A 27,333-nucleotide genomic window follows, 5' to 3' on the forward strand; every position below is an offset into this window, starting at 1 on the left:
TGGCTCATGCCTGTAATCCCAGCACTTTGGGAGGCCGAGGCGGGTGAATCACGAGATTAGGAGTTTGAGACAAGCCTCGCCAACATGGTGAAACCCTGTCTCTACTAAAAATACAAAAAATTAGCTGGGCGTAGCGGTGGGCGCCTGTAATTCCAGCTACTTGGGAGGCTGAGGCAGGAGAATCACTTGAACCCAGGAGGCGGAGATTGCAGTGAGCCGAGATCGTGCCACTGCACTCCAGCCTGGGCGACAAGAGTGAGACTCTGTCTCAAAAAAAAAAAAAAAAAAAATTAGCTGGGCGTGCTGGCGCACACCTGCAGTCCCAGCTACTCAGGAGGCTGAGGCAGGAGAATCGCTTGAACCCGGGAGGCGGAGGTTGCAGTGAGCTGAGATCATGCCACTGCACTCCAGCCTGGCGACAGAGCGAGACTCCATCTCAAAAAAAAAAAAAAAAGAATGTATTCTTTTTAAACTAAATTTATTTATATGTATTTTTTAAGACAGGGTTTCACTCTGTCATCCAAGCTGGAGTACAGTGCTGTGCTCATGGTTTACTCCAACCTCAACCTGCTTGGCTCAAGTGATCCTCCCACTTCAGCCTCTTGAGTAGCTGGGACCACATGTATGCATCACTACGCCTGGCTAATTTTTTTAATTTTTTATAGAGACGGGCTCTCCCTGTATTGCCCAGGCTTATCTTGAACACCTGGGTTCAAGTGTTCCTTCTGCCTCGGCTTCCCAAAGTGCTGGGTTTATAGGCATGAGCTACCATACCCAGCCAAGAATATATTCTCCCAGAATGTCAGAGGAGTTGAGGCAGGATGTGTGGCTAAGAGGGTAGATATAAAGTCATTGCTGTGGCTATTTTCCACTTCCCAAGTCACTCACTGTGATATAAGGAAAAGCATTAGATAAATTCTTGGCATCCTGTCCTAGTTCTGTCACTAGCTACTTGTGAGATGTCTCAATTTATTAACTCACTTTAAGCCTCAGAATCTTCATCTGAAAATTGGGTTGTGGTTGACGGAGTGAGAAAATGTTTGGATTAGATCAGTTGTTCTGAATCTTAACTGTACATTGAAATAATACGGGGAGCTTTAAAAACTACCAATCCCTAAGTCTCACTCTCAGAGATTTTGATATAATAGTCTGGAATGGTACCTGGCCACTGAGGTTTTTGCAGCCCCTTGGGGACAGTCTAATGTGCAGCCAAGGTTTACAACCAGTGAATTTGATGAAAACGTGAACATTTGTTGCTACTTTGTTAAGTGTGGAAAGAGAAAGTCAGAGAGGCTTAAGCAATACTGCCCTTGGACCCAGGCACTGGGGGTCCTGTTGTGGACCCTGATTTAGAAGGGCCTTGCTCCAGCTCTTCTTGAGCTGTGCCCTTCCCTCAGGTGAGGAGAATCATCAGAGGTGGGAGGAGTCTGCAAGGTCAAGAGGACATGCCCACACCGAGACTCTCTGTTTAAAACCCTCTTTGGGGCTGGGTGTGGTTGCTCTCGCCTGTAATTCCAGCAGTTTGGGAGGCTGAGGCGGGCAGTTCACTTGAGACCAGGAGTTCAAGACCAGCCTGGCCAACGTAGTGAAACCCTGTCTCCACTAAAAATAAAAAAATCGCCGGGCGCGGTGGCTCACGCTTGTAATCCCAGCACTTTGGGAGGCCGAGGCGGGCGGATCACGAGGTCAAGAGATCGAGACCATGGTGAAACCCCGTCTCTACTAAAAATACAAAAAATTAGCCGGGCGTGTTGGCGGGCGCCTGTAGTCCCAGCTACTCGGAGAGGCTGAGGCAGAAGAATGGCGTGAACCCGGGAGGCGGAGTTTGCAGTGAGCCGAGACTGCGCCACTGCACTCCAGTCTGGGTGACGGAGCGAGACTCTGTCTCAAAAAAAAAAAAAAAAAAAAAAAAAAAAAAAAATCAGCTGGATATGGTGGTGCGCGCCTGTAATCTCAGCTATTTGAGAGGCTGAGTCAAGGGAATCACTTGGGCCTGGGAGGCAGAGGTTGCAGTGAGCCAGGATTGTGCCACTACACTCCAGCCTGGGTGACAGAGCGAGACTACGTCTCAAAAAAACAAAAACAAAAAATCCTCTTTGGGTACCCAAGACCTGAAGTTCTCTACTCAAAGAGCCCTGAGCCTCCCACCAGGGCCTACATTGGCCTCTTCCCTAAGTCCATACCCCAGGGACAAACTGTGTTGCAAGTATGCACATCCTTAAGCCCAAGGGGTGGCTGATTGTAAGAGGATGTAAATGGAAAGTGGACTGCAGCTGGGAGTGTCAACATAGGTGTATACAGTCATTCTTTGAGGGCTGCTGAAGCCAAAGGATAAGGATGGCACAGGGGGTAGGGGGTTAAATGCCTGCCCCTACTGGTTTGCCAAATGGGATGACAACATGGACTTCCAATGTGAGCCAGAAAAAGCCCTCAGGGAACGACATATGGATATGCTGGGTTAGAAGTCATATTGGTGTGTGTTGAAGTGGTAAGAATCAGTGGGCATGCAAGGTGGGCCTGGGGTAAGTCCACTATGATGGTTCTACTGACAACCAGAAATGGCTTTCACTTGGGATAGGGTGGGTTGGAGGTGGTGATGGAGGTGCTAAGCTAGGTGTTCTTGAATAGTAGTTTCCAAATTAAGGACAGGTGCTGACCTGTAATAAAATTTTCTTGGTGTACTAAAAAGACAAGAAAGGCCAAGAGCAGCAGTGGTCAAGCCTGTAATCCCAGTGCTTTGAAAGACCTAGGCAGGAAGATCGCTTGAGGCAAGTTCAAAACCAGCCTGGGCAACATAGCAAGACTCCCTGCCACCCACGACCCCCGCTTCTATAATTTAATTTTTTTTTTGAGATGGAGTCTTACTCTGTCTCCCAGGCTAGAGTGCACTGGCATAATCTAGGCTCACTGCAACCTCCGCCTCCCGGGTTCAAGCAATTCTCTGCCTTAGCCTCCTGAGTAGCTGGAATTATAGGCGCCCACCATCACACCCGGTTAATTTTTTGTATTTTTAGTAGAGATGGGGGTTTCACTATCTTGGCCAGGCTGGTCTTGAACTCCTGACCTCGTGATCCACCCGCCTCGGCCTCCCAAAGTGCTGGGATTATAAGCATAAGCCATTGCGCCTGGCCACAGAATTTTTTTTAAAGAATTAGCTGGGCATGGTGGCACCTGTAGTGGCACACCTAGCATGGTGGCATGCTAGGACCTGTAGTCCTAGCTACTCAGGAGGCTGAGGCAGAAGGATCACTTGAACCCAGGAGGTTAAGGCTGCAGTGAGCTGTGATCGGGTCACTGCACTCCAGCCTGGAGTGAGACCCTGTCTCAAAAACAAACAAAAAACAAAACTTGGATAACTGACAGAGTTTAGGATTGAATTACATGGAAAAACCAACAAAACAAGACAATTATTAACTCCAGAAAAAACTAAGTTGTGCGGGAAAGGAAAAGTAACCATAGTTTGCTACATAACTTGGCTGTGACTACTGTTTACATGATTATAATAGCATATATACTGAAGATTAATCAAAATCAGAATATAACTATCTTGGGAAGATGGAGAGATTTAAAAAAAGGGTTGGGGGTGAATATGGGGTGAAAGTAATGGAGAAAAATAGCTAAAGTCTCCTCTTGTGTCTCAGCACTCCACCCAAGTCTGTAGAGCCTCTGGATGGAAGAAGGAATCTCCCACTTCTCCACCACACTCCCCCAGGATTTACCTTCAGCATCAGGTAGCTAGGGGCAAGATGAGGAATACTGCTGATATGCTGGTCTCTGACTGGGAGCTGTGGGAAGAGAGAGGTTCTTAGTTGCAGCAGTCTGGAGTGGAGTCTGTCTTGCTGAACAAAGGGAGAGGTTTGGTTTAAATATCACGGACTGACTCTCACATTCTGATGCAAGTTTTCATAGATTTTTTGGAACAGATGTTTCTTCATTTGATGTTTGCCCTTAGGACCATTTCAGAGGGTTTAAATGGTTAATGATTGTTTGTTGTTTTAAATAATTTTGTTTCACTAGAGGTGAATCCCGAGCTCTTCATGCCGTCCTGCGGTTAGTCTCTCTTGGTATTATTCTTCACCTTTCCTGTGAGTTTAAAATTATTTCAAGAAAAGTCAAAGTTCTTTAAGAATCACAATAAAGTAGTTATTAGGAATAAATAAAAACGTAGCGGGGCATGGTGGCTCACGCCTGTGATCCCAGCACTTTGGGAGGCCAAGGCGGGCAAGGATCACTTGAGGCCAGCAGTTGGAGACCAGCCTTGCCAACATGGTGAAACCCCATCTCTACCAAAAATACACACACACACACAAAAAATTAGTCGGGCATGGAGGCCTGCGCCTGTGGTCCCCGCTACTTGGGAGGCTGAGGGGGTTGGATGGCTTGAGCGCGGGAAATTCAGGCTGCAGTGAGCCGTGATGGCGCCACTGCCTTCTAGCCTGGGCGACAGCGCGAGACCCTGTCTCAAGAAGGAAAACAAAAAACAAACAAAAACATACACGCAAAAAACCACAAAGTGCGTTCACGTTTGCTCTGACTCCCAGACATCAATCGTAAACACTCGCGCTGGGCGCGGTGGCTCAAGCCTGTAATCCCAGCACTTTGGGAGGCCGAGGCGGGCGGATCACGAGGTCAGGAGTTCGAGACCATTCTGGCCAACAGTGAAACCGCGTCTCTACTAAACACAAAAATTAGCTGGGCGTCTGGCACGTGTCTGCAGTCCCAGCTACTCGGGAGGCTGAGGCAAGAGAATCGCTTCAACTAGGGAGGCGGAGGTTGCAGTGAGCTGAAATTGTGCCACTGCACTCCAGCCTGGGCCACAGAGCGAGACTCTGTCTCAAAAAAGAAGGAAAGAAAGAAAGAGAGAGAGAGAGAGAGAGAGAAAGAAAGAAAGAAAGAAAGAAAGAAAGAAAGAAAGAAAGAGAAAACAAAACACTCGCAGTGTTTACTCCTAACGCGTGGAACTTGTGTCGACATCCACCCTCGGTTACTGCATGCTCAAGTCACACAAGCCATAGCAGGAAACAGCGAGCTGGCAGCCTCACCGACGAGTCTCAACTAAAAGGGACTCCTGGCACTAGGGGTGGGGACTCAGCCTAACACAGTGAGTGCCTGCTATTGGACTTTGGTCCAGTGACAGCTGAGACAAGGCCCAGGGCGATCCAAGGATCACGGGAGGAGGTGTGGGAGAGAAGCGCCACGAACAGCGATCGCCCAGCACCAAGTCCGCTTCCAGGCTTTCGGTTTCTTTGCCTCCATCTTGCGTGCGCCTTCCCGGCGTCTAGGGGAGCGAAGGCTGAGGTGGTAGCGGCAGGAGAGTCCGGCCGCGACAGGACGGTACGTGCCCCGCGCAAGACCCCCGCGCTGGCGGCGCCGGAGCTGTCCCAGGCCCCAAGCCCCGACGCCTGGCCCTGAGTCAGCGTTGCAGCAGGCCCTGCGCGGCCGCGCCGCGCGTCCCACCGCCCCCCCCCGCCGCCCCGCTCCTCACAGCCCTGCGCTCCGGGAAACTGCAGGTGGCCGGCAGTGACCAGGGGATGGCGGGGGCGCTTCGGAACCTGACTCAGTTTTGTAGATTCTTTATCTCGGTTGTTTACCGCGGGCTTTGCGGAATGCCCCCGCATCCGCTTCCGCCCGGCTCCGAACCCCCAACCCCTTCTACCCGCAACTCCGCCCCGGATTCCCAGAAAGGGGCGACCTGGGCCACAGCAGTACAAGCTGCACCCCGATGGACCTGAGAGACCGGAAGTAACCCTTGGCCAACTCTGGCCGCCCCCTGCAGCGGCAGCCCCAGAGGCCCACCCGAGAGCTTCAGTGGCAGGTTCTCAGCGTCGTGTAAACTTTGCTTAAAATGATCTTGAGAGTTCAATTCTTGGGGTGAACTGTTGAGAAGATCTGGTATTTTTCCTTTCCAAAGTTGTTGGGAACGTGGACTTTCCCAACAATTATGTGTGCGCTCGATCTCACTCAGTGGGAGCCGCCGCCCTGGAGGGAATTTCACAATAGCCTGGTCAGGGCGGTTATTTTCCAGAGCAGTTTAATGTCTATTTTGCCCAAGTGCAAAGAAAGCTTGCCTTGGAAAAGCTGGGAATGCTTGACTGATGAAAAGTTTTTAGAGCCTTTTAAAATGAACCTGTTTCTGCCACTTTTCCACCGCTTCAAAAGGACTGGGAAATGTAAAATGGCTTCAAGATGTTCTTGCTTGAGGGTGTCCGGATTTGGACAGAAGGCCGTGTTCTTTTAATATTAACAGTGGCACGCAGTAGAACAAAGGCCACTGAAATTCAGGATCAGTTTTTGGCTCCACGGAGCAGGAAGTAAATTCAAGGACGCCAGAGGTCTTGCGAATATTTTAATTGGTTGACATTTGAAATTTGTTCTTAAGCAATGAGAGGTGAAACCAGTAGGGGGATAGCGTATAGCATAAATAAAGCTTTTTGGACATCAACAAACTGCGATATCTAGAACAGACAGCGGGGTCTGGAAGGTTTGACCTGCTTTAGAGAGAGATTTCAGATAAGAGGAACAGAGTTTTTGGCACTTTTCGGTTTGGTGATTCCCCTAAATAACCTTACAAAAGTTTCGTTGAACAAAAAACCTGGCTCGAGCTCCAAGATCTTATTTATTTATTTATTTATTTATTTATTTATTTATTTATTTATTTATTTTTGAGACAGCGTTTCACTCTTGTTGCCCAGGCTGGAATGCACGGTCTCTGCTCACCGCAACCTCCGCCTCTCGGGTTCAAGCGATTCTCCTGCCTCAGCCTCTCAAGTAGCTGAGATTACAGGCATGCACCACCACGCCCGGCTAATTTTGTATTTTTAATAGAGACGGGGTTTCTCCATGTTGGTCAGTCTGGTCTCGAACTCCTGACCTTAGGTGATCCGCCCGCCTCGGCCTCCCAAAGTGCTGGGATTACAGGCGTGAGCCACCGCGCCCGGCCCAACTCCAAGATCTAAACAAACAAGACTGGGTTGAAAGGGAGTTTTTAATGTTTACTGTTTGCTTTACATACATTTTCTTGTTTTGTTAATACTTATTTTACTTAACAGCTTTTGGGTCAAATGTCCTCGTTAAAATGGCTTTCTCTAGCGACTTTATGTTTTACGTTTCTGTTTGTAACTGACATTTGGCCTTCTTTTAACACGGTATTACTTGCTTCCTTATACCGGTTTCCAAGGTGAAGCTATTTGCAGGGTCGCTGGGTTTCCCCCTCCCCCCGAAAGTCTTAACGCGACCCGGGGTGGGAGGGATAGCGTGCAGTTTTTTGAGCCTTGGGCTGGGGGCCTCCAGGAAGCTGAAGCAGAAACTGCCTAGGCCCCTGGGGCATTGGAGGTCCTACCGCAGCTCCTAGTAGGTGGTGGGGGCGCAGCGGCGGTCCCCACTCAGTCCTGGTGGGGCCGTACGTAACTGTCCTGAGCTATGCATAAGCCCTTTGACCACTCATGGAAAATTTTACCACCCAGAGACACGCGAGTGGCCCTGTGCAAGTTTCAACTGCGCGTGGGCGGGGAATTCCGCAGACAGGATTCGAGAATTTATGTCTTGTGTGGTAACATTTCAGCCGGTGGGCGGCGGGGATTAGGCGTGAAGCGGTTCAGTAGGCAGAGGTTCTCGGACGCCCTCCGGCGAAGCCACCTGTTGATGCTTTTGACTTTCTGTCCTTGTTCCTCGTCCCATCTGGGGCATTTCCAATTCTGGTTTTGCGCAGCAGCAGGTCTGAGCTTGTCCGGCGAGGGTGGGAGTTGGTCCCGGCGGAGATCCAGTGGGAAGAGCCGGCGGCTGCCTGGGCGTGAGTAGACCGAGAATCCTGCCCGATCCCCGCCCCTGGGCTGGTGTCGCCCTGGGCTCCTGGGACATCGGGGCACTGTCCCCCGATAGTGGCAGAAAAGGATTGAGTCCTCGCTTTTGGCCCTAGGTCTCCTTGAGCCTCCAGAGGACTCACAGCACTCCGGGGCATGTTGCTCTTTCAAATACCAGGAATGGACTCTGGGGAATGGGGCACCCTTGAAGTCTGATTATTTCTTCCCTGTAGAGCCCCAGGGGCTAATTAAACTCGTGTTTATGGACTCCAATGCCTCCTTGCCTTTAATTCAGTATAATCCAACCAACATTTATTGAGCTTCTCTGGGCCAGGCAGAGTTCTGGGTGCCGAGGACATAGAAATGGATCTAAACTTGGTTCTTGTCCCCATAACCTCACAATGTGGTTGAGGAAGACTCAGCAGTTACCTACACAGGTAACTTCGAGTCAAGGCAGTTTAGACAAGATCCACTGACAGCCTGACTGGAGGAAGCCTGTGGGCCATGGTGGGGCAGTTATGACACCATGGGTTCTTTTTGTTTATTTGTTTGTTTGTTTTGTCTTTTCTTTTAGTATGCCCAGGTAACTTGCAGAACCCAGTTGTTCTTTCTTACTATAGATCGGTGAGGTGAAAAGCACTATCGTTATTGGAATGCCCTGTCTCTCCCTTACGCTCTCCTCCTGTCATCTCCCCTCAGAAGACTTGACACCCCCCACCCCGTGCCCTTTCTCTGTACTTTCATATGCTCAGCGGCTGTCTTTGCGCTTGCTTCAGGGTTGTACCTAACATTCTGTACTGTAATGCATTTTCTTCAGACACTCTTCAGTCAAGTTGTATTATACTTTTCTGAGTTAAAATACATGCAAAATAAATAGAGAAAACCTCCAGGGGTTCATTCCCTAGAGATAACCAAAGGTTTCAGTTTAATGTTGTTTTTTTTTTTCAGACATGTGTGCTCTCAAATATAGTCTTTTACATATTTTTAAAAATAAACACTCATAATTTTTTTGGTTTATTTTCTAGTTTGCAAGATATTTCATTTTTTAAAATTGTGTTTATTTACAACCTGCTTTTTTCTAAAAAAGATTCAAGGTGGGGCCTTCTTTGCTTTTCTTTTTTTTTTTTTTTTTTTTTTGAGATGAGGTCTTGCTTGTTGCCCAGGCTGGAGTGCAGTGGTGATCATAGCTCACTTCAGCCTCTAACTCTAGGCTCAAGCAGTCATCTCACATCAGCCTCTGGAGTAGCTGAAACTACAGGTGTGTGCCACCACACTCAGCTACATTTTTTTTTTTTTTTTGAGACAGTCTCACTCTGTCACCCAGGCTGGAGTGCAGTGGTGCTATCTCTGCTCACTGCAGCCTCTGCCTCCTGGGTTCAAGTGATTGCTTCCTTTTCTACACTTGTTCTGTATTTACATTCCTTTGATGGTCTCCACTTCTAGCCACTTTCTTTTTTCGGCGATTTAAGTTTTTGGCCCAAATAGATAAACATCTTCTACATTATTTTTCTCTTATTCTCGATACTGGGTTGCCATCTTTGGTGATTTAGTACTTATTATGAAAGAGAGAAGCTACACCACTTGATACCACTTTCATCTGCGTACTCAAGATAATTTGTGTCTTCTGCAGTGAACTCTTCAGTTGAAGAAATGAATCATTTATATGTATATTTATATACTTTTAAAAATGTAATTGAAAAATCCTCTCATAGTTACTTACTCCAAGGTTTAAAAATGCTTCCCAGGGTAATGAGTTTCTTTAGTCATGTGACTTTAGAAATGGGAACCAAAGCTTCCTTATCTACTTGTGAAATTCTTGAGTTTTTTCCTTGAACTTCCTTTTTATCTTCCCTTTGGCTTATATATCTGTGTTTTTTGTTTGTTTTTACTTGCAGCTTTCAAAAGTAGTTTTCAAAGTCAATGAGATTGTTTAAAAGAGTAGGTACCTGACAGTCTCTTGCTTGAATACTATCTGGTGAGTGAACCAAATTCCCTGCAACAATAGCTACAACTTTGAATCAAGAGTTAAATGAAAAAAGTAACTCCTTCAGCATTTACTGAGCACCTGCTGGGGCTGAGGAATGGGAGCAGGTAGATCTCCCTCTGCTGTCTGGAGCACCCTTTCTGGTTGGAAAACATAGAAGCAGTGCAATAGTTTCGCCCAAAACTTTGGCTGTGGTATGCTATTGAAACCCCATAGTTCAGATTTTATACTTGACTTGAGTTCTATTCTAAGCCATGGCTGGATTATGTTAATCTGGCAAATAATTATAAGGCTGGATTATTTTAATCTGGTAAGTAATTATAAGGTTGTGCTCCGTGATGGAGCTATTAACAAAATATGGTAGCACAGGCAAGTTGTATATAGCACAAAGCTATACCCCCAGAGGAGACACTGTATCAGTTGCTGTCTGCCTAGGCTTTCTATAAACGTGCTGGCCATCATTCAGCCTAAATGTAGAATGAGTCCATCCCTTTAACCTGGGTCGTCACCAGGAATGTAAAGGAACCTAGAACGAGGACTCAGGCAAGAGATGAGAAACTAGGGAACAGAGGAGTAGGTACCAGGGATGGTGATGAGACTGAAGCAAGTGGGGAATTTTTATTTTCTTCTCTACTTTTCTCTATTTTCCAGATTTTCTTAGAGCAAAAAGCAGGTAGTGCTTTTTACAGAAAATGAATGCTATATAAAAGTAATTTTAAGAACTTTATATATCCCTAGTATTATGTACAATTTCTGACTTTGAACAGAGCTATCTCCCAAAGGGCCAAGTTTGGCCCTTTAGCTACAATGGAGAATCTGTTGTGTAAACTGAGCAAATATACCTGCCAAGTTGAAATTTAATTTAAGCCAATCTTGTCTAGATGAACTTGAGAATGTCTCCTAAATATTTTATTGCAGTAGTGTAGCATGATTGATAGTATGCTATTCTCTTGAATAGATGGGGTTGTTTCTTGAGCCACTTTTTGTTCCTTTGATCAAAACCTTGAGGAGAAGGAATGCCTGTTTTCCTGACTGCTGTTGCATGAAGTTAGACATCCAGTTCCTCTAAAGGTGACATCAGATGGTTTAGATACCTAAAAAGAAGTGAGGCTAAGCCATAGGTCTTCTTCGTACTACCTGAAGTTGAGACCTGGTCTCTGAACTCAGTCATTGCTGAAGCATTAAAATCTGACATCTTGCTTAAACTCAGGCAGCTTGACCTGTTCCTCATTTTTCTCTATCAAATAAATTGAAGCCTGGCAATAAATTGATGATGAGTTCCAAACATCCCCTTGGTTGGAGATGTTGTATTCTCCCTACTCACAATGAGGTCCTGCCAGTTTCCAGAAAGTTTTGCCTGGGGGCTTACCCATCCTTTTAGAATTACATGGCAAGTCACTCTAAAGCAATAGCATTGTTATCTCATGTAGTTGCAAAAGCTTCCTTTCACAAGCTCTTTCTTCTAGATCCAACAACCAGATTCCAAGTATGGTATCTTAACTACACCACCAGCTCCATCTTGCTTCATTGTATGTTACGAAGGGATGAGTAAGCATTACACATGGGCTGCAATGGTCTAATGATGACTAGTCTGTTCAAGACCCAAGAGGGCTGAGATTGGCAGCCCTGGCCATTGTTTACCACAGCCTAATGAAGATGAGTAAAAGCCTATCTATCCCCAAGGACCTCCACATATGACAGTACTCAACTGAGTCTCACATAGGATAGAATAAGATAAAATGCTGGAAGAGAACACAGTGCTACAAAGCAGGAAGAGATGACTTGATTTGGGGATCAAGACAAGCTTATAGAAGAGACCTCTTGAGAGATAAGATATAATTTCGGGTACAGACTGAGAGGAGGGAAGGGGCTTTCCAAATGGAGGCAAATGCTTGAGTGAAGTTGCTGGGACAGAAAAATACTGTCCAGGGAACATTGAGATATTTTTGGTTTGGAGTTAGATTATGGGTTGGGCTGAAGTGGGGATGATAACTCTTAGTGCTTCAGCTATGTATCAGAAGTTTGTCCATAGTATTATGCACAATTTCTGATTTTGAACAGAGCTATCTCCTGCAGGGCCACTCTTGGCCCTTTAGTTACATTGGGCAATCCGTTGTGTAAGCTGAGCGAGTATACCTGCCAAAGTGAAAATTTAAATTTAGTTAAGGGCACTACATCAACTGATTTAGCTCCCTTGCTCCTGGTGACTTTGCCCATGTTTCTATATCCAATTAGATGATGATTTATGACCTTTTGATCTAGATGCTTTCTCATTTCTGATTCATTCTCATTTTCTGCAGCCTACATGTAAGTGTTAGGAACCAAGGAAGTTATTGGAGATAATGTCTGGTTGGAATTTGTGGGAGCTTCCCTGAGAGTCATGAAAAGTCTGTTCTGTCTTAGTCTGTTTTGTGCTGCTATAACAAAATACCCACAACCAGGTAATTTATAAAAAACAGAAATTTATTTCTCACAGTCTGGAGGCTGGGAAGTCCAAGATCAAGGTGCTGACATCTGGTGAGGGCTGCTCCCCGCTTCCAATCTGGTGCCTTGAACACTGCGTTCTACAGAGGGGAGGAATGCTGTGTCTTAACATGGCAAAAGGTGGAAGGGCAAAAAAAGAAATAAACTCCCTTTATCAGCCCCCTTTATAAGGGCATCTAATCCCACTCAGGAGGGAGGTGCCTCCAGGGAATGATCACCTCTTAAAGGCCCCACTTCTTAATCCTATCATATTGGCAACACCTGAACTTTGGAGGGGACACATTCAAACCATAGCAGCCTCATCAAAGAATTTTATAAAATATGACTTATAATTTTATGTCATGTTATAATTGGGATCATCTGTTGTTCTGCACGCCAATGGAGGAGGAAGGTGAATTTTGTTATGTTCAGGATGAATGCACAAAACTTCTGTGAGATGGCCACATTCTACTTTACCCAGAATTGTGCAACCTCTTCTCCTTTTAGAAACTTCTGGATGACACTTTGTTTCATGTTCATATCTCCACTGGGGCTTCCCAGACACCTGAAAGTTCAGGTTTGCATGCTGCTTTCTGCAGCTGGCAAGACAGGTTTCTCCACTGCCGCCCAGTTTGTGGGGTTGCTAAGAAATTACATTTGCATTCACGCCGTGGCTCATTGGACATGACATTGCTTTCATGCCATATGATGACCTTGCTTCACACAGAGAAGCAGTAGAAAGAAGGGAATGTTAAGTACGGCTTTGGATGGCTTAGCTGGTCATGCTGCATGCTTTGCTACTGATTACAGGGAACAATATGTGCCTTTGTTACCAGATAGTTTGGAGGCAGCGCTGGTGTTCTGTGAGAGAGGTTGAGAAGCCTGACTAAACTTAACCACATTTGCTGACACTTGGTTAGGGCTAATGTGGGTACCAGGGAAGTGTGTTAAGTGCTTCAATAGAGGTGTTTTGTTTTGTTCTGTTTTTCAAGATGGAGTTTCACTCTTGTTGCCCAGGCTGGAGTGCAGTGGCACAATCTCAGCTCACTGGCAACCTCCACCTCCCAGGCTCAAGAGATTCTTGTGCCTCAGCCCCTTGAGTAGCTGGGATTACAGGCATGCAGCACCACGGCCAGCTAGTTTTTGTATTTTTAGTAGAGACAGGGTTTTGCCATGTTGGCCAGGCTGGTCTTGAACTCCTTGCCTCAAGTGATCCGCCCGCCTTGGCCTCCCAAAGTGCTGGGATTACAGGTGTGAGCCACTGCTCCTGGCCAGTTCAGGCATGAACTTTAGAAAGTTCACTTAGATGGAAGGTAGATTTGGAGAGGGTAAGGTCTGAAGCAGGGGGAACAGAATGGCTAGGGGAATGAGTTTGGATGAGAGATGGATGGTAGGCACCAGCACTTAAGGGACAGGTGCAGAAAGAGTATGCTGAGGAGTAGAAGAAAGTCAGAGAAGGGTCTGTGTAGAATATAGTGGTGTGAGCTCAGCCAAGGGAGAAGAGTTTCAAGGAGGGATTAATTAGCAGTGTCAGCTGGAGTTGAGCAGTCAGATGAAAGAGGACTTCCAAGTTTTTGGATGTGGCAACCAGGAGGTCACCAGGGCCTCAACAAGAGCCGTGTCATCAGGGCTGGGATACTAGCCGGGGCAAACGAGGCACTGGCTTCAGGACAACATGTAAGGGGGTGCTCAAAAAGTCAGTCATCAAGATAGATAATATTTTAATGCAATATTTTAAAAAACACATAAATGCCAAAAATCTATGATGAACAAAATACCAACATTTTAAATAAAGACAGCGTCAGTATTGCTGATTGTCCCTTTTGCTTCAGATTCCAGTATGGCTCAGGACTGAGTGTGGCTGTGTAGAGGAGATGGTGGGTGAGGGGATCCAGGTGGAGGCATGCTGAGAAGTGAATTGTGGTTGAAGAAACTGAAGCACTAAGTACAGACTGTTACTTCAGGAGGTCCCAGCTTTATGTGAAAGGGAATAAAATGAAAGGATGGTCGGTCTAGGGGACCCTCAGGCTTTTTTGAGGGTTTTGGCTTTATTTTTTAAGACGGAAGAGACTTGCACATGTTTATGAGCTGGGAGGAGCCGTCTCTGGAGGTAGAGAGGATGTTGAGAGTAGACATAAGGGCTTAGTAGAGACAGGAGGGCACGCAGGGAGCTTAGCCCTAGGCAAGCAGAGGGACAGGAGGGACCGGCTGGGGCAGTGGAAAGGTGGAAGGTGGCAGGAGTTTGTGCCTGATACATGGATGAGAAATGTCACTGGGGGTGGTGTTGGGATGGAAGAGAGTTGTGGAGTGTGGGAGGTTTCTTACACTCCTTGAAGGGTGTGGGAAAGGAGCTGAACAGAGTCTTCTTGTAAATGAAACTGTTGAGCAGCCGTAGGGGCCCAGCTCAGGAAACCACCAGGGTGTGGTGGTAAGTAGTTTTCAGATTGTGTTATCTCTTCTCCCTTCCTTCAGAACTTGCTACTGGAGGTGTAGGAGTGGTAGAGGCTTCCTCATTAAGGCAGGGGTGCTGGAGTGATCAACCATCCCTGTTTACCTGGGTCTGAGGGGTTTCCTGGGACTCGGTCATCCTAGATGTTGCAGGGCTGACAGTCAGGAGGGAAAAAGGCCAGATAATTGAAAATGCTGGCCAGAGTTTGTAGCATGCGCCGTCTGATTGTTGTACCTGAGCGAGTTAGAGAAAACGCCATACTTTGAGACGAATTAAGAGTCCGTTTATTTAGCCGGCGGCCAAGAGACGGCTAACACTCAAAGTTCTCTCAGCCTTGAAGAAGGGGCTAGATTTTCTTTTATACTTTGGTTTAGAAAGGGGAGGGAGGGTCTAGTTAAAACAATTTTACAGAAGTAAAGTAGGCAAAAAAGTTAAAAGGATAAATGTTACAGGAAAGTAAACAGTTCCAGGTGCAGGGGCTTTAAGACTATTACAAGGTGATCGACGCGGGGCTTTGGGCGTTATCAATCGGACGAATTCCTGGGAACTGCGGATATTGCTCGCCACAGTATCTTATCAGTTAATTGCATTCTTGGATGTGCTGGGAGTCAGCTTGCACAAGTTAAGTCCTTGAGGAAGGGGCTGCCAGTGAAAGAGCCAAGATGGAGTCTGTCTGGCTCTCTTAGCTAAGGGAGAGTCAATTCAGGTGGAACAAGGCTAAGTGATTAAAGGAAAGGGAGAGTCTAAAAACAGGGTTAGTAAAAACAAGGTTGGGCATTACATGATCACTGGGTCTCCACTGTCAGAGGGTCTTTGAGCTCAGTTCTAGTGGCGGCCTCCTGATCCTCACTTCCCTGGCTGAGGCAAGGTTGTTGCAGCAGCCCCAGGAGTCTTGTTAGAATCCCACCCCAGAGCTCCTTCCTCCAGTCCTCTCAGCAGTTTTGTTAGTTCCACTATTAAGTGTAATTTCTTTTTTTTTTTTTTTTTTGAGATGGAGTCTTGCTCTGTCCCCCAGGCTGGAGTGCAGTGGCGCGATCTCGGCTCACTGCAAGCTCCGCCTCCCGGGGTTCACGCCATTCTCCTGCCTCAGCCTCCCGAGTAGCTGGGACTACAGGCGCCCGCCAACACGCCCTGCTAATTTTTTGTATTTTTAGTAGAGACGGGGTTTCACCGTGTTAGCCAGGATGGTCTCGATCTCCTGACCTCGTGATCCGCCCGCCTCGGCCTCCCAAAGTGCTGGGATTACAGGCTTGAGCCACCGCGCCCGGCATTAAGTGTAATTTCTACAAAAAATGTCTGGAGTATTTGTTTCCAGAACCGGATGCTCCTTTTAGCTAGTGTGTGAAAGATAACTCTGACTTGCCTAAGCTTTGTTGACGTTTTGAATAATAATTGGCGATAGTCTCATGACTTCTGCAAGAGAAATGAAACAGAAATTGGTCTCAGGTTTTAGTTGCTCTTGTGAAGGTCAGGACAGTTTGTACCAGGGTGTGGGTGTGGAAAAGAAGGGGAGATATAGTCATTAAATTAGAATATGCCTGTGAGGGGAGTTGAGGGGAATTCCTTTAAAATTCTAGAAAACACACACAGGTGCCAATTTTGTCTGGCTAGGGAAAGTGAACTGCTGAAAACACTGGGGGGAGAAATGAAACTAATGGTATCTTGATCAGTCAGGAGGATTGGGTATTTGAAAGCAGGGAAGAAAAATAATTGGACTTGGATATTCCTTTGCCCCTTCATCTGAGTAAGGTGAAAGCAAGTGACTCTTCAGAAGAGGTGAAGGGGACACTCAGTCCGGCAGCTCAGGCAGGGTGGAGTTGGTAACTGATGGGCACGAATCCTTTTACTGGGCTCTAAAGAACTCATTCATCTGGGTGTGATGGCTTACACCTGTAATCTCAGCATTTTGGAAGGCTGAGGCAGGAGAATCACTTGAGCCCAGGAGTTCGAGACCAGCCTGAGAAACACAGTGGGACCCTTTCTCTCTTTTTTTTTTTTTTTTTTGAGACGGAGTCTCACTCTGTCACCCAGGCTGGAGTGCAGTGGCGCAATCTCGGCTCACTGCAAGCTCCGCCTCCCGGGTTCACGCCATTCTCCTGCCTCAGCCTCTGCGAGTAGCTGGGACTACAGGCACCCGCCACCACGCCCGGCTAATTTTTTGTATTTTTAGTAGAGACGGGGTTTCACCGTGGTCTCGATCTCTTGACCTCGTGATCCGCCCGCCTCGGCCTCCCAAAGTGCTGGGATTACAAGCGTGAGCCACCGCGCCCGGCCCAGTGGGACCCTTTCTCTACAAAAAACTGAAGACCTTATGAGCTTCCCTAGTCTAAGAGTAATTTTTATGTTATTTTCTTGGCTTGGGCTTAAAAGAAACCCCAACAAAGTGGTGATTATTCGAACCCCAGCCCTACCTCTCCCTAGTATGCTCTCCTTTCTCAAGTGCTCACCACCTCTAGCCACAGTGAACTGCCTCCAGCATACACACACGCTGATATTTTGCTGCATCTGAGTGGGCTGGCTCCACACGGGATCTGTAGTTTCCTTTTGATATTTCCTTTCAATGTGCCAGATGCTACCACTGAGTAATCTAGATTTTGCTGCCAAACTCTACCCCCGTTAGCACAGAGGGAAGACAGTATGCCAGTGCTCTTGCTGAGCGCGCATGACTGGCAGAAAGCAGTCATGGGTGTGATGGTTGGAAGAAACAAACTGAGCAGATCATGTTTTTTAAAATGATGATCTCATTTTGTTAACTCTTGGTGGCATTGTTATATTGTTGATACTTATGAATTACAAAAGTTAGATGACTGTAAAAAAAAATAGAGAATTAAGCATTTCATTTCTAGTAGTTCTGTTTGGTTCTTTTTCAAATATGTCAGTGAATTTGTATAATATCTCATTTCTTACTCTTGTGTTTAATGATTTTATTTTTGTGTTTTTATAATTCCTTCTGCATATATTTTATAGTTTAATTTATAATAATAACTGTTGACAAAATTGTGACTATTAATGAATACAGTAGAAAAGAACTTGGCCTCCTTTTCATGGAAGCCGATGGTGAGATTAAAGCACTGTTGGCCTGCGAGTGGAGTATAGATTTGGGCTGTCCAGAACACATAAAATTTGTATTTATCTTTCTGCTAAAAAAAAGTAAAATAGTCTGAGTGCCAATTTTTCCACTTTCATTGAGCACATTTAATTTTAGTAAATTTAACTTAGCAAATTTAATTTCTCCAGTTATTTACAAATAATCATATTTAAGTGAAGTTTGGATGAATGGGCAAGCCCATTTCAAATTTCTAACCTAATTTTTCCCCTTGTTTTCATGTAAGATTTTTCTATTTATGTGTTTTTATTTTAAGATAGCTCACTTCTTTTGTGGACTGATACTGTATGTAGATAAATAAATGGATTCAGTGCTTCCTTCACTAAATACAGCTAGATAAATATATAAATATACTCGAACACAAATACAAAGCAACCATTGGCAATTTAGAGTTGGGTTGTGTTTCCACTTATTTTTTGTTAATAAATTTGATTTTAACCTGAAGTATTGTCTTGTAGGAACAGATAAAGAACAGGAGAGGCGATTTAACATAAGTTTTAGCTGTGAAACTTAGAGTAGATAGGTTAGCAACTTAAATTTTGAAAGAAAATAGGATGAGTTTCAATGGAAGAAGTTAAGAACACACCCATTGCATAAGCTCCTTACCCCTCCTACCCAGCCCCCTCCCAGGAGTGAGGTCTTTCCCCAGATCCTCTGTAACTTCCTGATGTTCCACTGAGAACATCAGAAGCACTGATGGCAATTGCTGCCGTGTAGCAGTGCATTGAGAGTCAGGGCCTCTGGCACCTCCATGGGGCTCAGGGTCTGAAGACATGATCCAAACCTGACAACTTGGTGGCAGGTTCTGTGAGCATTCATGATGAAGTTGTGAAAAGGGCTTGGGGTCTAGGAGGATGGCAGCAGAGGTTTCTGCCTCCAGGTGTGAGTGAGGGGCTTTTGAAGTAGGAGAGCAACTAGAAAAAAGGAGTGGCACAGGGACAGAAATTTCTTTTCCCCATTGTTTGTTCAAGGCCACATGGGTGGAGTCATCAAAGTGGAGGTTTAACCCTGTGACACAAGTTTCCCTGGTTCAGTCAGGCTGACTTTGGGCTTTTCCCACTTCCTTCTGCTACGTACTTCTTCCCCGTTCCTCCTACTGAGGCCATTAACCCTTAGTTGTAATTTTCCGTGAACATGGTTTACATTCTGATGAATTCTGAAAAAGAATGTGGGGTTTCCTTGCAGATGAGTTCATCTGTTGTTTCATTTCCTTTACAATGTAGGTTTTCTTCTCTGTCTCTTTGGATTAGTCTGAGTTTTTGGCTCTGTCTACCAAGGATCCCTTTCTTTAGACTTCTATAGATCCCTTTCTATAGAACTTAATCTACTTAGGTCAGGGAGACCACCCAGAAAGAAAGAGCCCATACTTTCAATCTTAGGCATAAGTTAGCTTGATAAGATTTTCAGAAAAATTCCCTTTTAACCACAGAACTCCCCCACTGGAAAAGATTCTGAAAGAAATGAAGTCAGCCCTCAGAAATGAAGTTGACTGCCTGCTGGCTTTCTGTTGACTGGCCTGGAGCTGTACTGCAAGACCCTTGTGAGCTTCCCTAGTCCAAGAGTAGGATGTCTGCTGAGGTCATTCATCAGGTTGAAGAAGCACTTGACACAGATGAGAAGGAGATGCTGCTCTTTTTGTGCCGGGATGTTGCTATAGATGTAGTTCCACCTAATGTCAGGGACCTTCTGGATATTTTACGTGAAAGAGGTAAGCTGTCTGTCGGGGACTTGGCTGAACTGCTCTACAGAGTGAGGCGATTTGACCTGCTCAAACGTATCTTGAAGATGGACAGAAAAGCTGTGGAGACCTACCTGCTCAGGAACCCTCACCTTGTTTCGGACTATAGGTAATTCATCAACTCTTCCTGAGGCTGGGTGGGTGGGAGGGAGTGAAGTGTCTCAGACTCTACTGAATGGCAGAAACGAGGACAGTAAGAAGTGCAGCCACTTTACTGTCTCTGCCCACTTATCCAACTGCCAGATGATATCACTTCATTCCTGTGAGCCCTTTAAATTCTTGAAAGTTGCTTTCTTGCTTTCTTTTTCTTCTTTCTTTCTTTCGTTCGTTCTTTCTTTTTTTTTTTTTTTTTGAGACAGAGTCTCACCCTGTTGCCCAAGCTGGAGTGCAGTGGCGTGATCTTGGCTCACTGCAACCTCCACCTTCTGCGTTCAAGCGATTCTCCTGCCTCAGCCTCCCAAGTAGTTGGGACTACAGGCGTGCGCCACCATGCCTGGCTAATTTTTTTTGTATTTTTAGTAGAGACGGGGTTTCACCATGTTGGCCAGGCTGGTCTTGAACTACTGACCTCAAGTGATCCACCTGCCTTGGCTTCCCAAAGTGCTAGGATTACAGGTGTGAGCCATTGCCTCCAGCTGAAACATGCTTTCTCAAAGGAATTGGGATCATATGCAGGTAGAAGGGACAGACGGTATGTGTTTGCCTGAAGGATAGAATGACAAGACGTGAAGAAAGATAGGAATGACTAAGAGCTAGTCATTCTTGCCAGCCTCTGACAGTGTGAGATCTGCAGCGGTGTTTACTAGTTCATTTTCTGTGAAGTCAGTCCTTGATAATTTGTGGTACAAAGAAAGGAAATAACAAGTCTGACAGTAATCTTCCTACCTTTGTAGAAACTCCATCATCCCTTCTGAATCCCCGTTGGCCCTACCCCTGCTGAGGAAGTTTATCAGGGTGGGCTCCCTTCCTGCACTTCCTGCCCTTGGAGACGTTGGAGAGCCCGAATTGAAAGTCTCTTCAGTTAACCACATCTAAGTCCCTTCAGTCCAAAGAGGAAATGGCCACTGGAGTCTGCTTTAGTTCCCACAAGCTTTGGGTTGCTCTTTCCTCCTGTTCACATGTTAATGTCTTTAGAGGTTCAGAGGGGCATGGAAGCTACTGAGAGACTGAGTTCCTGGGGAAAGGAAGATAACTTGTAACCTTAAATTGTTTTCTTTTTTTTTGAGACAAAGTCTCGCTCTGCAGCCCAGGCTGGAGTGCAGTAGTGCGATCTTGGCTTACTGTAACCTCTGCCTCTGGGTTCAAGTGATTCACCTGCCTTAGCCTCCTGAGTAGCTGGGATCACAGACACGCACCACTGTGTCCGGCTAATTATTGTGTTTTTACTAGAAACAGGGTTTTGCCATGTTGGCCAGGCTGGTCTTGAACTCCCAGCCTCAAGTGATCTGCCCTCCTTGGCTTCTTAAAGTGCTGGGATTATAGGTGTGAGCCACCATGCCCAGCCGGTGTTTTTTCTCTGGACCACCAGCCTTTTATTATGTTGATAATATGTATTTGGAGATGATAATTATTATCAAGAACTATACTAAAGAGAGCTGAAAGCAGTGTGGGCTTTGGAAAGTATATGAGATTTGAACTTGGAAAGCCTGTTTTTTTGTTTGTTCGTTTGTTTGTTTTTTGAGACAAGGACTTGCTTTGTCATCCAGGCTGGAGTGCAGTGGCTTGATCATAGCTCATCGTAGCTGGAAGACCTGTTTAAAGCCTCAGATCTACCAGTTATGGGCCAGGCAGGCTGGGCCAATCACTAACCTTGTTGGGCCGCTGTTTTCTCTTTTTTTTTTTTTTTTTTTTGAGACGGAGTCTCGCTCTTTCACCCAGGCTGGGGTGCAGTGGCGCGATCTCGGCTCACTGCAGGCTCCGCCCCCCAGGGTTCACGCCATTCTCCTGCCTCAGCCTCCCTTGTAGCTGGGACTACAGGCGCCTGCCACCTCGCCCGGCTAATTTTTTGTATTTTTAGTAGAGACGGGGTTTCACCGTGTTAGCCAGGATGGTCTCGATCTCCTGACCTTGTGATCCGCCCGCCTCGGCCTCCCAAAGTGCTGGGATTACAGGCGTGAGCCACCGCGCCCGGCCCGGGCCTCTGTTTTCTTACTTGTAAAGCGAAAAATAATAATACCCGACTTTACAGGGTTGTTGTGAGCATCAGTTGTAATAATTTACTATGTGAAGTACTTTTTAAACTGTGAAGCACTCTACAGACAGAAGGGATTATTATCATTGTTATTATTATTTTTTTTTTAATCTTCCACCTATTCAGCCATCAGTTTTAATGTCAGTAATCTTCAGAGTTTCCGGGAGGCACCAACTGAGTTTCAGTGAATAGATTAGGGCAATCTCTCCACTTCCCATTTCCTTGCTATGATGAGTGGAGATTCTTCAGGCCCTCTGGGAAGAGAGGGGGAGCAGTTGAAAGGGAGTGCTAGATTTATTTATTCATCTGGTGAGTGGGCTTCATTGTGTATTGGCATGTGCTAAGTGTTTTGGTAAGCTCTAGGACAAAATGAAAAATCTGCCATCCTCAAGAATCTGAGAGCCTAACTGGGAAAATGGCCTTGATGACAATGTCATGGTAACAATACTAACCACAAGGTGTCCTTAGGAGCCCCAGTAAAGTGCGGTTGTTGGTTCTCAAAGTCTATTTCCTAGGGAAAAAAAAAAATTATATATAGATAGATAGATAGATAGATAGATAGATAGATAGATAGATAGTGTTAGCTCCAGCCACCACTGAGTCAGGAGAGGCTTTCTAGGCAAAGACATCTAAGTTCAGAATCCTTGTGATCCAGATGCCTGTACCCTTTGAGTTCAGAGGTGGGCCAGGATATCTCAGGTATTTCTTTCCTTTAGCATCTTGCAATTCAAAATATCGTCCTTGAATCAACATCACCTGAGAGCTTGTTAAACAGAGAAGACAAGGCTACTTCAAATTCTATTTCTGTCTTTTATGTTAGTCATTTGGGTTCTTAAGTCATTTCACTGTAACCTCTGGGGGAACTAGGGGATTCTTTAGGGAAGTTTCCATTCTCTGAGTTGTTTTCAGAAACCGTTAGTTGGCAAAGGATATACTATCTCCTATTAAACGGGCAAGGACGAGTTCCCTTTTTTGAGTTCCCTTAAGATCTCTTCCTGGGGTGATCTAGGCTTGCTGTTTTATGAGGGAGGGACACATTTACACAGGGGCAAGAACTAGTCTTTTAATCCATTGTTGCATAGGGGAGGCGTGGGCACTTGGAGTTGTCTTAGGACTGATGTCTGAATTAACTAAATGAACTTGTCTGGTTTGCAGAGTGCTGATGGCAGAGATCGGTGAGGATTTGGATAAATCTGATGTGTCCTCATTAATTTTCCTCATGAAGGATTACATGGGCCGAGGCAAGATAAGCAAAGAGAAGGTGAGTTTTCTTCTTTTGGTTCGTGATCCCAGGAGCCTATCAGAAGTGGGAGCTACTCTTTTTGATACAGAGAGAGGAAAGCAGGCAGTCTGCCGCCACTATAGTGGGAGTCAGACATCTCAGGTGGCTTTTAAATAACATGAATGGGAAGAGAATTGGTTTATGAATTGAAGAAATAGGATAATAATATCTTCTGGTGTGGCCTTCAATGTTTCTTTCATCCTTGGATTTTATCCTTATTTCTGTAAAATTCATAGGTCTGGCTCATATGTTTCCCTCCCTGGTTTGATGGGGGTGTGGGGAAGACATCCCATCTGCTTGTGCTGGGTGGAAACAGGAAGGAGGTGCTAGTCCACTATAGTATCGCTCTCCTACTGCCATCTATTTCTCCTCAGCTTACTCAAGGTCATTGTGGGGTCTAGGCTGCATGTAGGAATGGGGTGGGGGGAGGTTCTTGTGACTGATATATCTGGGAAATGGTAAAAGTAGAGATTTAGAATTGAAAACCAGGAGGCCAGATGCGGTGGCTCACGCCTGTAATCCCAGCACTTTGGGGGGGCTGAGGTGGGTGGATCACAAGGTCAGGAGATCGAGACCAACCTGGCTAACACGGTGAAACTCTATCTCTACTAAAAATACAAAAAAAAGTAGCCGGGCATGGTGGCGGGTGCTTGTGGTCTCAGCTACTCGGGAGGCTGAGGCAAGAGAATGGCATGAACCTGGGAGGCGGAGCTTGCAGTGAGCTGAGATGGCACCACTGCACTCCACCCTGGGTGACAGCAAGACTCCCTCTCAAAAAAAAAAAAAAAGGAAGAAAAGAAGACCAGGTAGTGGTGAAGATCTCAGGGATGTCATGATTGCTAGAAAAATATTTAAAATCCATGGCCAGGCACGGTGGCTTACGCCTGTAATCCTAGCACTTTGGGAGACCGAGGTGGGTGGATCACCTGAGGTCAGGAGTTTGAGACCAGCCTCGCCAACCTGGTGAAACTCTGTCTCTACTAAAAATACAAAAAATTAGCCGGGCGTGGCCGGGCGCGGTGGCTCACGCTTGTAATCCCAGCACTTTGGGAGGCCGAGGCGGGCGGATCACGAGGTCAGGAGATCCAGACCACGGTGAAACCCCGTCTCTACTAAAAATAGAAAAAATTAGCCGGGCGTGGTGGCGGGCGCCTGTAGTCCCAGCTACTCGGAGAGGCTGAGGCAGGAGAATGGCGTGAACCCGGGAGGCGGGGCTTGCAGTGAGCCGAGATCGTGCCACTGCATCCAGCCTGGGCGACAGAGCGAGACTCCGTCTCAAAAAAAAAAAAAAAAAAAAAAAAAAAAAAAAAAAAATTAGCTGGGCGTGGTGGTAGGCACCTATAATCCCAGCTACAGGAGGTGGAGGCAGGAGAATCACTTGAACCTGGGAGGCAGAGGTTGCAGTGAGCCGAGATTGCACTATTGCACTCCAGCCTGGGTGACAGAGCAAGACTCCGTCTCAAGAAAAAAAATTTTTTTTTAAACTCCAGTTGGCCTAGCACAATGGCTCATGGGCACAGTGGCTCATGCCTGTAATCCCAGCACTTTGGGAGGCTGAGCCGGGCAGATCACTTGAGGTCAGGAGTTCGAGACCAGCCTGGCCAACATGGCAAAACCCCCATCTCTACTAAAAGTACAAAAATTAGCTGGGCGTGGTGGTGGGCGCCTATAATCCCAGCTACTTGGGAGGCTGAGGCAGGAGAATTGCTTGAACCCGGGAGGCGGAGGTTGCAGTGAGCCAAGATTGTGCTATTGCACTCCAGCCTGGGCTACAGAGCCAGACTCCATCTCAAAAATAAAATAAATAAAATAAAATAAAAAATAAAATAAAATAAAATAAAATAAAATAAAATAAAAAACATTCCAGTTGGCCCTACGTGGTACTGTTGACCTAAGGATAGGCCAGGAAATGTTTGAGAACCTATTGTTTCTAAAATATGACAATAGGTCCTCAAAATAGGCAGGCCAGTGCCTGCCTGTAACGATTCAGATAAGTCATTGCTTGAGAATTTCCTCGTGTTCCTAATGATTGTAGTTTTGTTTCTTAGGTCCCATCAAATGCAAAATGGGAAGGAAAATGAAACTAGAACTCCCTTTTTGGTTTCTCCTAGTAATTGTCTCTCCCAGCCATTTATATATATTTAAATTATGATTATTATTTTCAAAAATAAAGATAGCACTTCAGTAACTAAATGTTAAATGCAAAGGAAATAGATCCCAAAGCAATGCCTGTTTCTGAAATATCGTTCGTTCATAATCACCGTGGCCCAAGGTAAATGAATAGCAGAATACTCAAACCTTGTTGTAATTTCACTTTTTCATAACCCCCTGAGTCAGAACGACAGAATGAGTTGGAAGGCCCAGCATTGATTCAAATATTTTGGAAACTTTAAAACTATAACGTGATTTTTCTCATAAAGTCTTCCCCAGCTACCTTTCTTCTCCCTTTTTCAGAGAAGCCCTTAGAGTTTTTCACTATGACACCAGCCTGGCCTTTTGGAAAATAATAAACTCAAGGAGGGTTCTCTTTTCAGCCCTGCTCTTTCACGGTCCTTCTCAATGACACAACATGGCACACGTGTCTGCCTGCAACCAAGGAGCAGATTGATGACCAAAAGACTTACCACCACCTCTGTTCTGAGTAAAAATCAGGAGTCTAAGTTGCTCATGACAGAGATATCTGGTTTAAGATCACTGAAGGTCACTGAAAGGGCTCATCTTGTCACCTTTTCTTACTGCTATAAATCACATGGACTGAGGTTTGCATTTGGGGCTTATTAGTCAGCTTTATTATTATCATTTTTTTTGAGACAGGGTCTCTCTGCCGCCCAGGCTGGAGTGCCGTGGCGCAATCACAGCTCACTATTGCCTTGACCTCTGGGTTCAAGTGATCCTCCACCTCTGCCTCCTGAGTAGCTGGGACCACAGGTGTGTGCCAACACACTCAGCTTATTTTTTTATTTTTTGTAGAGATGGGGGTCTCGCTATTTTGCTCAGGCTGGTCTCAAACTCTTGGGCTCAAGCAGTCTTCCCACCTCAGCCTCCCAAAGTGCTGGGATTACAGGCATGAGCTTCTGCACCTGGCCTAGCTAGCTCTATTGACATTTGTTTTTTGTTGGTGGTTCTCTTAGAGTTTCTTGGACCTTGTGGTCGAGTTGGAGAAACTAAATCTGGTTGCCCCAGATCAACTGGATTTATTAGAAAAATGCCTAAAGAACATCCACAGAATAGACCTGAAGACAAAAATCCAGAAGTACAAGCAGTCTGGTAAGAATTTTGGCCTCTCAGTGGTCTACAGGAAGTACTCTGTGCATGGGGGTGGGCATGATTGGTAAAGATTCATTTGTTGGATAGGTGGATGGAATGGAACCCGGATGACCAAAGCCTCCTTTAGCTTGTGGCTAGAAATCACGTCCCTTTATATTCTTCATATCCCAGATGTGCCAACTCCATTGCCCTGTATATTCATGATCTCTGCAAAATGCTGCCAAGCAGTTCTTAACATTTCAGTCTTCAAGAAAGAATCTGGGATCTGCACAGGCTGGCAGAGCTATGGACATTCAGGGGTTTTGCATGTATGCTGAACCCTACTGCCTTGCTCTGGTATTTGGCCTCACAACCACTATCCAACTTCGGGTGATGTCACTTGGGTCTCATACCTTCCTTGCATGTGTCCCAAGTTTCACAAAACCTCCTTATGGAAAAGAGCACATTCGATTTCTTCCTTGATAAAAGGGACCAGATTCACAATGCCCTTCTCCCTTACTTGTATTCCTCATTGTCTTTTAGACTCAGCATCAACTTGGGCTCTGTTAGCAAGTTCACTGCCACCATAGCATCATAGCCTAAAGGGCATGGCTGAGACTCATTGATCTATAGAGCACTCTTTTACCCCAACACACTCTAAATGACTGATCAAAGATCGAGAACAGAAGTAGCATTTTTACTCCATTCTTTTTTTTGTTTTTTGAGACCTGCTTGATTTATTCCGATTATTTATCACACAGTGACACAACAGTGATCCCAAAGTGTGCAAAGTTAAAGCCTTCAACTGCAGCTGAGGAGAGGGCAGGAATGGTACACTTGGGGATGGTGGTGAGTCAGGAATGACAGGCAGGCGGCCATGACCAGGGCAGCCTCCTTCCCAGGGCCAGGGACTGGGGAGTGGCCTGAGGAGCAGGACCCAAGGGTAGCCCAGGGCCGGGGAAGGGGGCAGAGACCTCCCCTTGGCCTAGGTCTGGAACTCAGAAGTGCCACATGGCTGAGGGGGCAGCGGCCTGGTAAGGGCCAGAGGCAGGGCCAGGAGAGCACCATTTCCTGG

General features: G+C 45.9%; 2 protein-coding genes across 14 annotated transcripts in view; one reads left to right on the forward strand and one right to left on the reverse strand.

Annotated features, from left to right (window-relative positions):
* HYCC2 (hyccin PI4KA lipid kinase complex subunit 2) overlaps window positions 1–3,838 on the reverse strand; it is a 148,405-nt gene extending 144,567 nt beyond the window's left edge. For both annotated transcript variants that reach the window (XM_055290148.2, XM_055290153.2), the window contains exon 1: window positions 3,720–3,838. The gene's annotated coding sequence lies outside the window, so the exon portion shown is untranslated. The remainder of the gene's footprint in view (window positions 1–3,719) is intronic.
* Window positions 3,839–5,129: 1,291 nt separating this feature from the next.
* Window positions 5,130–27,333, forward strand: part of CFLAR (CASP8 and FADD like apoptosis regulator) — a 56,679-nt gene continuing 34,475 nt past the window's right edge. For 2 of the 12 annotated variants that reach the window (XM_063644973.1, XM_063644969.1), the window contains exons 1-4: window positions 5,620–5,815; window positions 19,231–19,648; window positions 22,886–22,991; window positions 26,144–26,279. In XM_063644973.1, coding sequence (XP_063501043.1) covers window positions 19,368–19,648; window positions 22,886–22,991; window positions 26,144–26,279 — 523 coding nt within the window. In that variant the 5' untranslated portion in view covers window positions 5,620–5,815; window positions 19,231–19,367. Of the gene's footprint in view, window positions 5,335–5,619; window positions 5,816–7,236; window positions 7,790–12,249; window positions 14,675–18,488; window positions 19,021–19,230; window positions 19,649–22,885; window positions 22,992–26,143; window positions 26,280–26,366; window positions 27,315–27,333 lie in introns of those variants that run through there. The other 10 variants (XM_055290175.2, XM_063644970.1, XM_055290171.2 and 7 more) reach the window with 10 other exon arrangements.

Source organism: Symphalangus syndactylus, chromosome 8 (assembly GCF_028878055.3).
Source record: "Symphalangus syndactylus isolate Jambi chromosome 8, NHGRI_mSymSyn1-v2.1_pri, whole genome shotgun sequence".
NCBI classification, from domain to species: Eukaryota; Metazoa; Chordata; class Mammalia; order Primates; family Hylobatidae; genus Symphalangus; species Symphalangus syndactylus.